Here is a 15282-nt window from a genome sequence, read left to right as displayed (position 1 = left end):
CTCTTGTCTGCTGTAAAAGGAGAAGCAAATCCTGTATCAATGGTAACCACAAGAAGCTGGTGTAATTTTGAGTGCATGTTTTTAAAGACTGTGACAAAGATACTCAGCCTTGAAGGATAAGCGTGTGTGGGCAGTGAGGTTTGCTTTGCTTTTATCTTGGACAACACTTTTCAATGCCTGGTACCTCAGCAGCTGCATTTCTGACCCGGGGAGTTATGACTCACTGTTTGCAAATCACTGAGCCACCAAATTGAAGGTATGCCTTGCAAAGCACGTTCCTAAACTGAAATGCTTGTAAGTGGGTGTTACAGCTCCAGTTATTCTCTTCCAGCACTCAGGGCTGGCTCCATATTGCTGCCTAAATTTCTGGCTAATAGAAATCAGCACCTCTTACTTTGTTTAGATAAATAGGATCTCTCTGGCTTTGTCTTCTTCAGTGAAGTTCTCAACCAACCTGTGAGCAATGAGGTTACAGAAGATGCATTATCCCACCTACCCCAGCACAACACCAGTCTGAGGAATGTCTGTTCTGCCCAGTTGCTTCAGACACCAACATCAGAGCTGGGGATGGCCTAAGGCTTTTAGATGCCTTCTGGGTGACCTGTGTGGGGTTAAATGAGCCACTGGCTGCCACCCTTTCTGCTGGATTGGATCAGTTTGTTGACTCAGGGAAGAACAAATGTCTTATCAAACACTTCTTAGCAGGCAGGCAGGAAACCTATCTTTGAGGAGCCCAAGGCCTTCAGAGAAATTAATAAGAACAAATGATCAAAAGATCTTCACATTTCTTTTTTCCTTGATTATTGATGTTTTTCTTATCAGGAAAGTGACTGCATACACTGATGTAGACCAGTGCTGCTCACAAGGGGTTAATGCTCCCTCTCTTTGGGACACTTGTGATGGGAAGGAATCACCACCATCCATCTGGCAGGGCATGAAGAGTTTTCTCTTGGGAAGGGGCCACATCCATACATGCTGGGGTCCATGAACAGCTGGGCTTGGGTCAGAGGTTTTGATTCAGCCAGGCAGGGGCTCAGGGGTGCCTTTGCTGAAGAAATGTAAATCCCAGCTAGCACTTTACAGAGCATGATCCAGGAAGGTCCCTGACAGTGGATTCAAAAACTTAGTAACCTGGTGTGAAATCTGCATTATCTCACTGCTTGAACTCAGGGCTCCTGGAGGGAGCAAAAGAACTGCCAATCTGTAAATGACCCCCTCTTGTTTGCTGTCGGCAGGATCCTCAATTTCTTGCTGTGTGTGGCAGATCCTGCAAAACTGAAGCTTTAAAATCCAGGTTTAAACTCTATGTGAATAACAGGCTCCTAATAGATACACCAACATGTACTTCCCTTTCCAAAAACAAGCTGAGAAAGAGGAATTGCTCCACGTGAAAATGGCAACTCCCTTATTGTGTGGAGTGGCCCGTGACAATTCCTTGCCGACTTCACTGCCACTGAGGACAGTATCAGGGACCACAGAACTGTACTGTTCTCAGATGGGTCCTGGCACCACATTTGCCAGACCTTAAAGGGTTAGGAGGAAAAATGCAACACTACTTATAAGAGAGACGGGCACTAAATCCCATGGCGGTCCCACGGCACCCGGGCACTGCATCACTGCACAGCCTTTTCCCTCACCTTCCGTCCTTCACCACGGGGACAAACCACCTCGTGAAGTGACCCCAGCGGAGGCACTGCACGCCCCAGAGCCCGGCAGGCAGCGGGAGGGCACAATGAAACCTGCAGATCCCTGCAGCACGAGGTGCCCGCTATCCCCGCAGGTCCGGGCGGCTCTTGTCCATCACAAACAGCCTGACCGAGGGCTGCAGCCGGGATCCTGCGGGAGCGAGCGGAGCCCCGCCGCCCATCGATTGTTGTGGTTGCTGCAGCGACCGGGGCGGTGCAGCCAGGCCCGGGGGCGGGGCTAAAGGACGGCCCCGCCCTGCCGCGCCCCGGCCCCGCCCCTCCGGCGCGCCGCGCGCGCCCCCTGGCGGCGACGCGCGGACATGGAGGGGGGACACGGCCGAGGGGACACGGCCGGGGGGACACGGCCGAGGGGACACGGCCGAGGGGACGCGGCCCGCGGGCACGTGAGGCTTTTTGTCACCCCTCACAGCTGGGAACCGGCTCCATCGCCCCGTCTGGACGGGGTAGAAGTGTCACCGCTGCCTGCAGCTGCCGACCAGGAGCCCAGCGTGCCCAGCCCAGGTCAGGGATCTCAGCAGCAGCCTCTCAGGTGCTCCTACCTTGATTCTTTCGATGTATTTATCTCTGATTTCAGCCAAACGCGGATGCTGTTGCCTCCATCACTGGCCCTGGAAGGGTGCAGCCCTGGGGCAAACAAGCTGATGGAGAGATGTAATTCTGTGTCAGGCCGTGCAAGGATTTACTCATCTGCAGCATAAGGGTGAGATGAAGCTGCTGCCCCAGGAACCGGCAGGTGTGTCCCCTCTGCCCATAGCTAGAATTCCCAGCTTCCTCCTCTGGAGCCTGGAAGGACGGCAGGTTCCCTGCCTCCTTGGTTCTCAGTGACAGGCAGCATCTCTCTTTTCCAAGATATGCACTTTTGTCCTCCTCTCTCCACCTCTGGCTTTGCAGGTGCCAGCCCACCAAAGGCTTTTTCAAGCTGTGGGTGTACCCAGGTCCTGTGTGAACTGTGAAGTACTTGAGTGGAAGCCCTGTTCACGCCCTCATTTTTTTTAATGTTGTGAAAACAGCACTGTTCCCTCTACCCAAAACATGCTCTGATCCTTCGAGACAAAATCCAGACCCACCCAGCCCAAAGCAGCTCTCCTTGTGTGGACCACATACCTTGCTCTGGTTTTGCATTTTAACTGTACATGTGTAGCAGATTTTTTTCATTCACAGCCTGCCAGTGCCTGCCTATAGCTATTTCAGTTACATTTTTAGTAAGCTTTAAGAAGAGTTAAAATTACTTTATAAAGTAATGAAGTGTCCTCTTTTCCACATCTTTTTTCTCCTTATTTCAATAACACTCATCACACTGTGGTCACACCCCTCGTAGGACTCACAGATGCTCTCCCATATTCTTCCAGGAGATTCTCCCTGTATGTTTCCCAATTCTTTGTACAATTGCTATACACAGACAGGTTTTATTAATTATTTTTTTTTCCTGAGTCTTGTGGTCTGACCAGGAGAGAAAAACAGATTTTTATTTTATTTTAAATCAGGAAAATTTTATTTTAAAGAAAGGGTGAACAATATACCTTTCCTTAGGGTGGGGAGGGAGGGGCTACTGCAGATAACTGAATTAACTTGAAAAAAGTCCAGAGTAGCAGCCTCTGGACAGACAGTGCCCCACCACCACAGTTTCTCTGCAAAGGCAGGATGTGTTTCCAGAGTAGCTGAACAAAGAGTGGAGCCAAGCTCCAATCAGACCCCTAAGACCATCATTCCATGGAAATCACAGGCAAAACCCAGATAAGAATAATGGTGTGTTTTGCTTGGCAGAAGCTCAGTGTGAGTTGTGCTGACGAGCTAAAAAAGGAGGTTGTAAAAATAACTGGAAGACTGTTGTTTTTCTCCAGCTGCTTTTTGAGGGCCTTAGCAAGGCTAAGCAAGCTCTGCTGTCACTCAGCTGCCTTATACCTGTGCTCTCATGGCTGGCAACTGCAACACCTTGCTCAGGACTGCATAAAGAGAGAGAAATGCCCTCTGCCTCCCACTGGCAGCCAAAAGGCTGGTTTTACAGACAATGGGTTAAATGGTGAAACACCAATAAAATCTCAAGCCAGGAAGCTTTTTTAGGATGACTGATGGATTTGTATTAAAATCTTCAAGATATTGCCAGGTTGACTTCTGCTACACATGAACAGTCCTGTTTACTCTCTCCTGTCCCTGACCTGGGCTCCTCAGAGAGCAACACATTGTATCATGGTCCCTGCATATTCCTGGTGCAAGCTCCCCACTGGTATGAGGCTCCACCAGAATAAATCCTGTTCCCTGCTGCTACAGGCTTCAGTGTGCTTTTGTGGTCACAGCCAAACCACTCCTTCTAGAAAACAACTTCTCCTTCCCTCCTTGAGAACAAATTGCTCTGACAGATGACACAGCTCTGAGTTTGGCATCAGCCCTGTAAAAACAGAGGAACGCAGGGCTTTTCCTGGGGTGCGGTTCTTTTCGTGGCCTGTCCAGCCAGAGGCATGTATTAGACCAGGATGGTCCCTCAGCCCTGGCAGATGGCTGGGCTGGCACCGGCTCCATCGTGGCTGTTCCACTCCCGCTGCTCTGAGGCCCTGAGGGTGACACGCTCTCTCTACAGCACACGGGGAGCTGGGGCACTCTGCCAGTGCCTGGACGGCAGCAGGGTCTGGTAACCTCTCTCATGCTGCTTCCTGACCTGCAGCTCTCTGGACGTTACTGCTGGAGGGGGACATTCCTTGCAATGAGAGAACAAAAAAACATAACATAAAAAGAGAGAAACTGACAGTTTCTGAACAGAGAGAGACAGTTCTGAACTACTGTCTCTCTTGGCAACAAGCCCGGGTAGCTGGATACGCACACAGGCACTGCACCCTGTCCCTCCTGAACAACAGCCTGCAAGCTGTCCATGAGCTGTCCCTGGAGCTGTCCCAGCCACCATCACACCCAGCCAGGGGCCACAAGCAGCTGTGACTGACCCCACGCATGAAGGGGGTCTTCATGTGGCACTGCTCACAGGGTAGTGGCAAGAGGGGCCTGTAGAGCCAAACTCAACCTTGAACAAGCTCAAAGGCAGCACCTTTTCAACCCAAAGACAAATTTAGCCTATGTGGTAGGGCTGAAGTCTTGAAACAGATGATGCACAGGCTCAGCATGACTCAGTTATCACAATTAGAAATGGATTCAAGCACAGGGTTAGTGTAGAACAGTCTGGTTCAGAGCTTGCCAGGGTCTGGGATGGGTCACATCTTGAAATTGGCATTCGCCAGTGAGGTCAAATCCAGCCTCTGGGATGAACCCACTGGAGAACAACTTTTGGCCTGGGATGTAACAGCTGAGGCCCAATTATTTCCAGACATAAGGGATGTATGCATTTACTTCGTTCTCTCCTTTTACCAGGAGAAATCACCCTAAGGAGAGGGGGAAATAAGAGCTGGAATTGCATGTGTTATTAATGAGACTGACTGCAATTCATTTTTTCCGTGTGACACATGGAAGGACAGTGATAGCCATTCCTAGCAGAGGAACTTGCAAACCCAACTTGGACAATTGGAGGGAGTCCCCAGATGCAGCACTGCTGGCCAGCCTTTAATTAGGGGCAGCTGTTCTGCTCAGCCCCTCATGTTTCATGGTTGCTTCCCCCTGAATATGCCTACCTAGTTCTAGGCCCCAAAGCCCAGCTCTTTGGAGAATGCCAAGAAAAACAGACTTTTCCTGGAGAGCAGAGGGACCCGGAATATTTCCCTGGCTGAAAACATGAGGCTGAGGAGCTGTAACCCACCCCTGCAGGCATCTCCTGCTGGGCTGCTGGAAGAGAGCACCACTGGCACCCGAAACACGGTGACAAAATTACCTGCTTGTCTTAGGATATTCTTACAGGGCGAGTTGCCAATTTCACAGTACTGGTGCCTACATAAATCAAAGGGAAATTTAAGTAATTTTCCAAGAAAATTTCCATGATGGGAATTTAGGGGGTGGGGGGGCTGGTAAGGGAAGAAAAGCAAGGCTAGCTGAGAAATTATGCTGTTTTGAACATAACACACCAGGAGACATCCCATTTTATTTAGCCTTTGCCAAGGGGATATTTGACTCCATATCCAAACATGTAATTTAGGAAATCCTTTTCCGATACTTGACAATCTCAGGCCAAATCAAAGAATTATCTCTGTGACTCGTATTAGGATCTTAAAGAAAGATTGAGTCCTGGATCACATTATCCAAACATGAAAGGTCTGCTGTCCCACAGGGCTCATAGGCAAAAGCCCCGCTCTGGCAGTCACAGCAGACAACATCCGTTCCTTTCTTTTATCTGCCTTAGATGTTTGGGAATAAAGTGTCAATCACCTCTTCCCCGGACATGTGTTAAACCACTAATATTTTCCTTTCCTCAGCTGCCTTAAGTCAGTGCAGGGCTGGTTACCATGCCTTGGCTACCTGCAGCACTTCTGCTCTGGCATCACCTAGCTGTCAATTCTTTGTGGTTTTTTAGCAGTGTTATAGATGGGTGGTGTGGTGATTGGCTCTTGCAAATGAGGAACGGCTATTATGTGTGTTAAAAGTTGTTAAGGTTTAAAGTTCTTTTGATGTGTAACTATTGTTGTAGGTTGTTTTTGGACCCTTTTTTGTTCTCCCTTTAATGCTCTCTTCTCCCATCTGTAGTCTTACCACCAGACAACCCTAGCTGTCAGGGTTTTCAGAGACATTTGGGGGAGGGCATATACACGTGTCCCTTGCACAAGGCAGCAGGAGTGGGGGAAGCTTGTCTCTGGGAGGACTTGGCATGACAACACCTCACCTGCAATCAAGTTGCAATAAGGTTCCCACCAATGGATGGTAAAAAGAGTTAACTGGCATACTTTGGGAGGGGCCAGGTATGTATATATATATGTAAGGAAAATGTTGGAATATGTATGATCACTTATAAATATGCATTTGGCTGATGAAACACCAGGGGTATAAAAGGTGGAGCTGCCATTTGTGGACCAGCCTCTGGTGGTTGGCCATGCTCCCAACACTGTCCCTTTTTGCTTTGTGAGACTTTTTAATTAGTTCTCAAGAGAACTTTTATAACTCATTTCTGCTTGGGGTCTGAGTAATTTATAACAGCAGAAAATTTGGGTTCATCCTAAACTCTATTTCTGTTAAACCTTACCTTCCTGAGCAACAATGTGTGCCAGGCCAGTGAGATGAACTGTCCCAATTTGAGCCTCATTAATTCAACAGCATAATCAAAAACACCAAGTCCATCTCTTGGCAGTGCCCAGTGCCACATCCCAGTGCCATCCACACCGACACCTCCTCTGAGCCATCCTATGTCCAACATTTCCACCAGGATTGACACCTCTGGCCCCTGGAAACCCTGGCAGGAACTGGCCACTGCTAAAAACATAGAGAAACAGAGCTGCTATGTGCCATGGCAGGAGAGGAGACTGAGGAGGACCTGAAAGCCCAGAACATCCTGTAATATTTGTTATAGTTGGTTTTTCGCTCTTTTTTGGGCAATAAAAGAAAGCCCAGCAAGGCCAAACAAGCAGCGTTTGACCGGCCCCGAGGCCTACCTAGGACTGGAAACTCAGCAAGAGCACAGGCCCAGCAGGAACACCCAAGCTCGCCGACAGAACCGGGACGCCAAGAAGCGCCGCAATTGTGCGAAGCCGAAACCACCCCCGGGACTCTGAAAGAGCCCGCCCACCTTCTCTCCTCAATCACCGTGGAATGTGGGGAGTAGGGGGCCGGGCCTCCAGCGCCACTGGGCGCCGCCATCGCGAGCTTCCTCCTCTACTGGACGCCGCCATCTTGTGTCGTGCCCGTACAGCGCGTGCGCCGCCATCTTGTGCCCTCCCCGCACGGTGTGCCGGCCATGGCGGATCTGGTGTGCCGCCTCCTGCTCCTCTGCCTGGCGGCCGCCGGGGCCAACTCCAGTTTAGTGCTGGAGGAGGTGCGGCGCTCGCTGGACCTCAGCACACACCTGGCCAAGATCTCGGCCGAACTCAGTCTCGGCAACGCGCCGGGCGGCGCGGCCGCCTCCACCTTCCTGCTGGCGCTGGAGCCCGGACTGGAGCCCCGCCTGGCCCACCTAGGCGTGCAGGTGAGCGTAGGGAGCAGGCACCGAGCGCCGCCTGGCCCACCTGGGCGTGCAGGTGAGCGTGGGGAGCAGGCACCGAGCGCCGCGCCCGGGGCAGCCGCGGGCGCTGCCGGGTCCCGCGCCCGAAGGGACACGTCGGCACTGCCGGGCCCTCAGCGCCGCTCCCGGATCCCGCAGCCGGCCGGGAACGGGGTTGTGTGTCGCGGGGTGAGGGCGGGGCTGGGAGGCGGTGAGAGGGGGGATTCACGCCGTCGCGTCTGGGCGGGGGTCGCCGCCAGCACGGCCGGAGTAAGGCTGGTAGCCCGAGGCAGCACCGAGATGGGGGGACCCGGCCCTTACCTCACAGGAAGGTCGGAGGACCAGTAGGACAATAAACTTTACATACAGCAGAGAGAGGTACATACAGTACTCTGTAGTATACCTTTATACAGAGTTCTGTGGTACATATACCTCAGCTGGTCAAGCCATATTGGCCTGCTCACTCCCCAGTCACAAGGGAAAGCACGAAAGGAACATGAGAGTTACCTGAAACCTGCAGTATCTGTTTTTGCACACTGACCACACCGCAATTTGTATTCGTGAACATTATGAAAGGGCCCTTATTTTTTTTTTTCTTAATACATTAGTTATATATTAGCTTATACTTTCTGGGGGCATCCACTTTAAAAACTCCTTACAGGGACTGTACATACTTTGGCCTGGATGTGTTAAGTCTCTTAAATAGCAGCACACTGATCCCATATGTTCTTTGGGAGCAGGTGAAAGGCGAGGAAGAGGAGGAGAACATCTTGGAAGTGAAAGAGACTAAAGTTAAGGGCAAAAGGTGAGTATCACTCTCTAAGGTCAATACCTAGGGTTGTGCATGGGGGGTTCATAATTGTCCTCACAGTAAAGCAGAGATACTACCCCAGTTCCACATACCTAGAGATTACAAGTGTGTACTTCCTCAGCTGTGCTCAGTCTCTTGTACTCAGTGCCTTGAGTAATCCCTTGGCCCCCTGGGACACCAGGTGAGAGAAGCATTTGGTCATGCTCTTACCCATTACTCTATTTTGAGCTCTCAGACGGTTGGCAGTGGTGACTACAGAGAGTTAGTGCCCTGTGGCTGTGTGTAGAGTACTACAGAGTGCTGAGTACCATGGCCCTGTACAGGCTGTTCCTGCTGCCAAGGAGAGAGGATGTTGCTGTTTGAATCAGGCTCTGTACTGCCAAGCTTGGAATATTATGTAGGTGCTGCAGGGAGGTGTTTTCTGAGCCATGACAGGTGAGCAGTGCCTGTAAAGTGGCTCAAAAGCACAGTGCAGCTGGGTTTCCAGAGTACAGTAGCTGTAGAGTTCAGTTGCCAGGGTAGACCTTAGCTTCTGACATGGCTGGATGTCTCATGTGATCCTGCCCTTGGGTTACAAGGCATTACATGAAGTATGTTTGCTTCTAGCATCACCTCGGTCTGTCCAGTGACTCCATTTGGTGGAGTCTCATTCCATTCTGTAGAACCTCAGTACAAAACCTTGCTGTCATTCAGGCCATTCCTTAATTTCAGATCCTGTGGGCAAAAATCTGAGAATGAGCAGACTTGGTGGGAACAGGTGCTTAAGGTGTTTGTGATTTGTCTTCTGAACTTGTGGCCATGCTTCCTTTGATGCAGATCATTCCTGTCATCTGGAGAAGAATGGAAAAACTCTTGCTGAAGCTTTATAAATGCAGTATTAGGGAGGGGTGTGTCACCACACCTCTTCCAAAAAGGGAACTTGATGTTTTTTTGTGAAGCAAAACTGTAACTATAACTGTGCCTGGACACAGTGCAGCCTGTGCTGCTTCCCCAGCTCAGTAACCACATCTGCTGGGACAAGACAGCTCCCTGTCTTGGAGGAGCAAGTAAAATACCTGCCCAAATCACATATTACACACGTGATACATGGTTGCCTGTCTGCAGGGGATGTTGCAGTGGGTGGATCTGAATGCTCTCTGAAAGGAGATGCCACATGACTTACCTGTTGTTCTCCCTTCCAGTGGGAAATTCTTCTCTGTAAAGCTGCCATCTCCTTTGGCCCCAGGAGCCAAGGTCCGTGTCTCTGTTGAAATGGTTTTCACACACGTCTTGCAGCCCTATCCCACCCACATCACCCAAAGTGAGAAGCAGTTTGTGGTCTTTGAAGGAAATCACTATTTTTACTCGCCATATGTCACCAAGACCCAAACAACCCGTGTCAAACTGGCCTCCAGGAATGTGGAGAGTTATACCAAGCTGGGCAACCCTTCCCGCACTGAGGACATGATTGAATATGGCCCCTTCAAGGACATCCCTCCATACAGCCAGGTACATTTTTGTGCAAAGGGGTTGTGGCTCTGCAGAGAGCATCTTCCAGACAGGGAAGATGTCTCAGAGGCTGGAGAGTGGGAAGCAGAGGCTTTCACGTAGAAATCACAGGTCAGCCATGAGTTAGACTGTGTGAAGCCAAGAACACGTGCATCTGCCAGGGAGCGTTCTCTGTGGCACGTGGAGTGGATCATTGTGATGGGAGCTTGCTGCTTACTTTAGGTCTGACAGTTTATCTTTTTTTCCCCTCCTTAGGACACTCTGAAGGTGCACTATGAAAATAACAGTCCATTCCTGACCATCACCAGTATGACACGAGTCATTGAGGTGTCTCACTGGGGTAACATTGCAGTTGAAGAGACGGTTGATTTAAAGCACACAGGAGCAGTGCTGAAAGGGCCTTTTTCCAGATACGACTACCAGAGACAGCCAGACAGTGGGATCTCTTCTGTCAAGTCTTTTAAGGTTGTTATCTTGCATGTATATTTTTTATAATTGTGGCTTCCCACTTTCTTAGATCCCCAGCGGGGGAAAAAAAAATGCAGTTGTCCTTTGCCTTTTTTTCTGGTAACTATACCCCAGTAATAAGGGAATATTGAAACTCTGGTCTATTTTCAGAGAAAGTTGTGCTGGATAGGAATAGCTTTTGGAAGCAGCATTAGGAGGTTATACGCTTTATTCCATTTGCTGATCCAACAGACTGCATATACCAGGCCAGGTGGTGTTTCTCCACACTCCCACCCCTCAATTTCAGGGACCCTCTAAATCCCTTACCACTGTATTGAGGTCTCTGCTTTGGGTTTTCCACTGTGCAAGGACCATTAATTCTGTCCCTACCCCCTTATTTTCAGAGTTGCCTCTCATACCCTCCTCATGTTGAACAATATTAATTGGAAACTGACCCATTCATTCCTTGCTCACAAAGCACTCAACAAGAATTAAAGCTGTGGCTCTGCTACCCAGATGTAAAAAATGCGTGTTCTCATCTGAACCAAACCCTTTCTCACTGCTTGTAGCCTCCAGGATTGATTGTTGTAATTCACCAGGGTGGTGCAGCCAAACAGAAATCTCACTTTCCTGAGTGTAAAGCCAGCAAGCACCATCAGCTAGGGCAGCAAGTTGGAGTGAAAAGGGAATTGCTGTCCTGGTGGGCATGATGAGATCCCTCGCTGTCTGGGGAGTTTGAAACTCAGCTGGAGAAAGCACATTCAGTTGGAGGCCAAATGATTTTAGTACTGGCAGCCACTTGTGGGATTGCTTATAATAGCACAATTTTACCAGTCAGTGCAACTGAGTGGCCATTTTGTCATGCCTCACGTGTCAGTACAGTTTCTCAGTGCTTACCAACCAGCCTTTGTTGGTTTTTGCCAGTTTTACTGGAAGCAACTCCCCTCTGATGCACTCTCTGGTGCTTCTCTCCTTACAGACCATTCTCCCAGCTGCTGCTCAAGATGTCTATTACAGAGATGAAATTGGAAACATCTCCACCAGCCACCTTCTTGTCCTGGATGACTCTGTGGAGATGGAGATCCGTCCCCGATTCCCACTTTTTGGGGGCTGGAAAACCCATTACATCATTGGCTATAACCTGCCAAGCTATGAATACCTCTACAATCTTGGTGAGTGGCTGAGGGGAAGGGAATAAAAGCCATCCTCCTGTGTGTTCAGAGGTAGTTGCTGTACAGAAAAGAATTGAAAGCTATGGTACACATGATCTTAGCAACAACAGTTGCCAGCTATTTTTTCTAGAATATGCAAATCCACCTTTTTTGTGCTTCCTTCAGGTATTTGTAGACATCTGGTTAAAATATATCTGAGTGAGCTAGTGCCCCCTGCTGCACAATTATCCATGCAAATTCTGCTCCTGCCTATGGAAGCTGAGCTTCAAGGCTGTCCCTTGTCCTCTGAGGAGCTGTAACCACTCTGCTCTGCATTCTTAGGTGATCAGTATGCCCTGAAGATGAGGTTTGTTGATCACGTGTTTGATGAGCAAGTTACAGACTCTCTGACTGTCAAGATTGTCCTGCCAGAAGGAGCCAAGTAAGTGTGATTCTTCCTTGCTTGTTACTGCAGACAGTGCTGTGTTGATGGCAATTCTCCAGTTTGCTCTAATGGCCTGGGGACAGTGAATCAAAACCATGACTATGCATTTGGAGGAGATCTTGGAACACAGCTTTGTTTCATTGTAGAGCATTATTTAAACTGCATAATTTACCTTATGCTAGAGGCTGCAATTGCCCAGGCGAGTCCCGGGTTACATTATCTCAAACACCATGGGGTCATATGGGAGTCTGGTGTTATCCACAGGAATATCCATGTGGACAGTCCCTATGAAATCAATCGTGCCTCAGACGAGCTTCACTACACATATCTGGACACTTTTGGACGTCCTGTTATTGTGGCACACAAGAGCAACCTGGTGGAGCAGCACATCCAGGACATTGTGGTGAGTGTGGCCTCTGAGCAGTTGTGCCTCCTCTGAATTCAGTAGCTTGGTCAAAACAACTAAGAAATAAATACTTGCTGGACTGCTTGGGTGCTTTTGCTGCTGCCTGAGGAGTTAACCCTGCAGTAACATGGGACACTGCTCAGTGTTTGGAACTTTTCTTGTAGGTTCATTATACCTTCAACAAAATCCTGATGCTGCAGGAGCCTCTCTTGGTGGTTGGAGCCTTTTACATCTTGTTCTTCACTGTGATCGTCTATGTGAGGCTGGATTTCTCCATCACCAAGGTCTGTATGATGTGGGAATATAAGCAGTTTTCTCAGCTGTTGAATGGTGATTTTTCACACCAGTAATTCTTGCTGAATGTTCCCACCCTTCCAATGTTTTACTGGTTGTTTAAAGTCCTGGTTTTGTTCAGCCTGAGCACTGGTACTCTTGTAGGGCTGATCTAGTGTCATAAAGCTAACTAAAGTTTTGCTAGTGAGAGGAAGGGTTGTCTGTAGTTCTCACTCTGCAGTGTTTTCACTGTTAAACTATTTGTTGGGCTGGAGTGCTGAAAGGTGCTTCCCCTAATCAGCAGTTGTACCATTCACTTAATTACTGTCAGTTGACTTAATTGCAAAGGGAACAGTTTCAGTAACAGTCCTGTGGCAGACTGCAGGCATGGCTTGATGCAGGTCAAAGTTATGTGGCTTTGATCTTCTCTCCTGTCCTCTTGCAGGATCCAGCTGCTGAAGCCAGGATGAAAGTTGCCTGCATCACAGAGCAGGTGCTTACTCTGGTGAACAAGAGGCTTGGGCTGTACCGTCACTTTGATGAAGCAGTGAATAAATACAAGCAGTCACGGGACATCTCCACCCTCAACAGTGGCAAAAAGTCTTTGGAGATGGAGCACAAGGCCCTGACGAATGAAATAGCCTCTCTGCAGTCTAAGCTGAAGACAGAAGGCTCTGACTTATGTGATAAAGTAAGAAATTCAAATTTATTTTATAAGCTCTCCGGTTCTTGGCTCCGTCAATAATTCTGCGTGAGTTTTAATTGGGGGTTTAGTTTCTGCAGCCAGTCTAGGTTGGGCTTTTGCATCTGAAAATGGCTTGATCTCTGCAAGGGTGTGTGAAAAGTGTTACTTTTGCAGTAATCTCAGTTATGCAGCCATGTAAATGTTGGTGGTAAACAACAGCTTGTGCTGTTTATTAAGCAACTCTTGAACCAGCTGTACACGTTAATGCTTTTGTAACACAATCCTGATGCTTGTCATTGAGCTCATGGCAGCAACACTTAAGCAGAAATGGAAACTATCAACACATTAACAGTTCTGACTCTGCTACTTACACCAGTCAACCCAAAATCTTCTCCCTCTCTTATTTTCTTGCACGTTTGCATTTGATGCTGACAGAATTTTGGTAACATGATACTCCTCTGGGGGTGATGTGTTGAAAGCCATGGCACAATGAGCACACACCCACTGTCCTTCCCCTCAATATATTTTAACGCTTACCTAAAACAGCCACTTAACCCCAAGTGAGGGACCATTTAAAGTCCATTTAGCCAGCAGCCACCTTGGTTAATCTGTTACTTAACTCAAAGAGTAGCTCTGTCATTGCAGACCCACCACTCACACATAATGAACATTAACTGTAGGGTCACAGCTCCCAGCTGTTAGAGCTGTGATTTAGCTTGAAAACTTTAAAATCCATAATTAAATTCTCTTTAAGTCTCTTGTCAGTATGGCTCCTGGGTCCTTGGACCCCCTTTTATCTGCACTCCTTAGTTACCCATTCATGGAATATTCCTCATAGTATGATGGCTCAGGAGGCAACATTCAGGGATCAGAGATGCTTCTACCTTGCACTGACTTCATATTTTGCTGTCATCTGCCATCTCTTCTATTCCACCTTCACTGTAGGAATATTTTTGTTTTGCTTTGTCTCCTGTAATACTCCCTTGGTTTGTCACCCTGCCACAGGTAAGTGAGATTCAGAAGCTGGATGGCCAAGTGAAGGAGCTGGTGCTGAAGTCGTCGGTAGAGGCAGAGCGGCTGGTGGCAGGCAAACTCAAGAAGGACACGTACATAGAGAACGAGAAGATGCATTCCAACAAGCGCCAGGACCTGGTCTCCAAAATCGACAACATCCTCGATGCTCTGTAACTCTGCTTTAGCAACTGTGCAGAGGGGAGAGGTATGAAGGGAGATGAGAGTGATACACTTTGAGCCAAATCTCATTCCCAGCAAAATTAGGGGAAAAGTTGATGTGGAATGTCTGAAAGTACATTTTGTTTTTAGATTTTTCTATAGAGCCTGTCTGCTCAGCAGCATGTGCTGTGCAAGGGACCAAGCCATCATGTTTGGCTGGGTAATGGGATTTCTTTACCAGAGGTGGGACTCAGCCAGGTTATGAAACAGTCTCCTGCTTTTGGTTTGCCCTGTATAGATGTGCTCTGAGTAAACGCACACAAGGAGCCAGTCTGAGCACAGACACGCTTAGGGCAAAGATGAATGTCTCAGCTCTGGACAGAATAAAACCTTTGTTCTACTTTGAAATAAAACAGTCACTGCCTTGGGTCTGTGTGTTGTGCTGGGCTGGGGGAAGGTGGAGGGGCTGGGTGGCCCCATCCTGCCCAGGGCCAGGCAGTGCAGTTCCCTCTGGAACAGAGTTCAGTCCTGACCACTCCTGCCTCCTGTCAGCTGTGTGCCCTGAGGTTAGAACTCTGCCACCTCACAAAGTCCTGACCCAGACAGGGGAGAAAGCCAAGCCCTTGTCCGCAAGGGATG

At 48.9% G+C, this 15282-nt stretch overlaps 1 protein-coding gene across 1 annotated transcript; it reads left to right on the top strand.

Moving 5' to 3' along the window:
• The first annotated feature begins 7500 nt into the window (after window positions 1–7500).
• RPN1 (ribophorin I) lies at window positions 7501–15061 on the top strand. The gene is made up of 10 exons (XM_062500420.1): window positions 7501–7749; window positions 8505–8569; window positions 9757–10063; window positions 10319–10528; window positions 11490–11682; window positions 12004–12103; window positions 12371–12509; window positions 12677–12796; window positions 13231–13476; window positions 14476–15061. The coding sequence occupies exons 1-10, from the start codon at window positions 7522–7524 to the stop codon at window positions 14656–14658; spliced, it is 1791 nt and encodes a 596-aa protein (XP_062356404.1). The 5' UTR covers window positions 7501–7521; the 3' UTR covers window positions 14659–15061.
• The last annotated feature ends 221 nt before the right edge of the window (window positions 15062–15282 follow it).

This window comes from Cinclus cinclus, chromosome 12, assembly GCF_963662255.1.
Source record: "Cinclus cinclus chromosome 12, bCinCin1.1, whole genome shotgun sequence".
NCBI classification, from domain to species: Eukaryota; Metazoa; Chordata; class Aves; order Passeriformes; family Cinclidae; genus Cinclus; species Cinclus cinclus.
The sequence above is the reverse complement of the archived record's forward strand: the minus strand, read 5'-3'. Positions and strand labels throughout refer to the sequence as shown.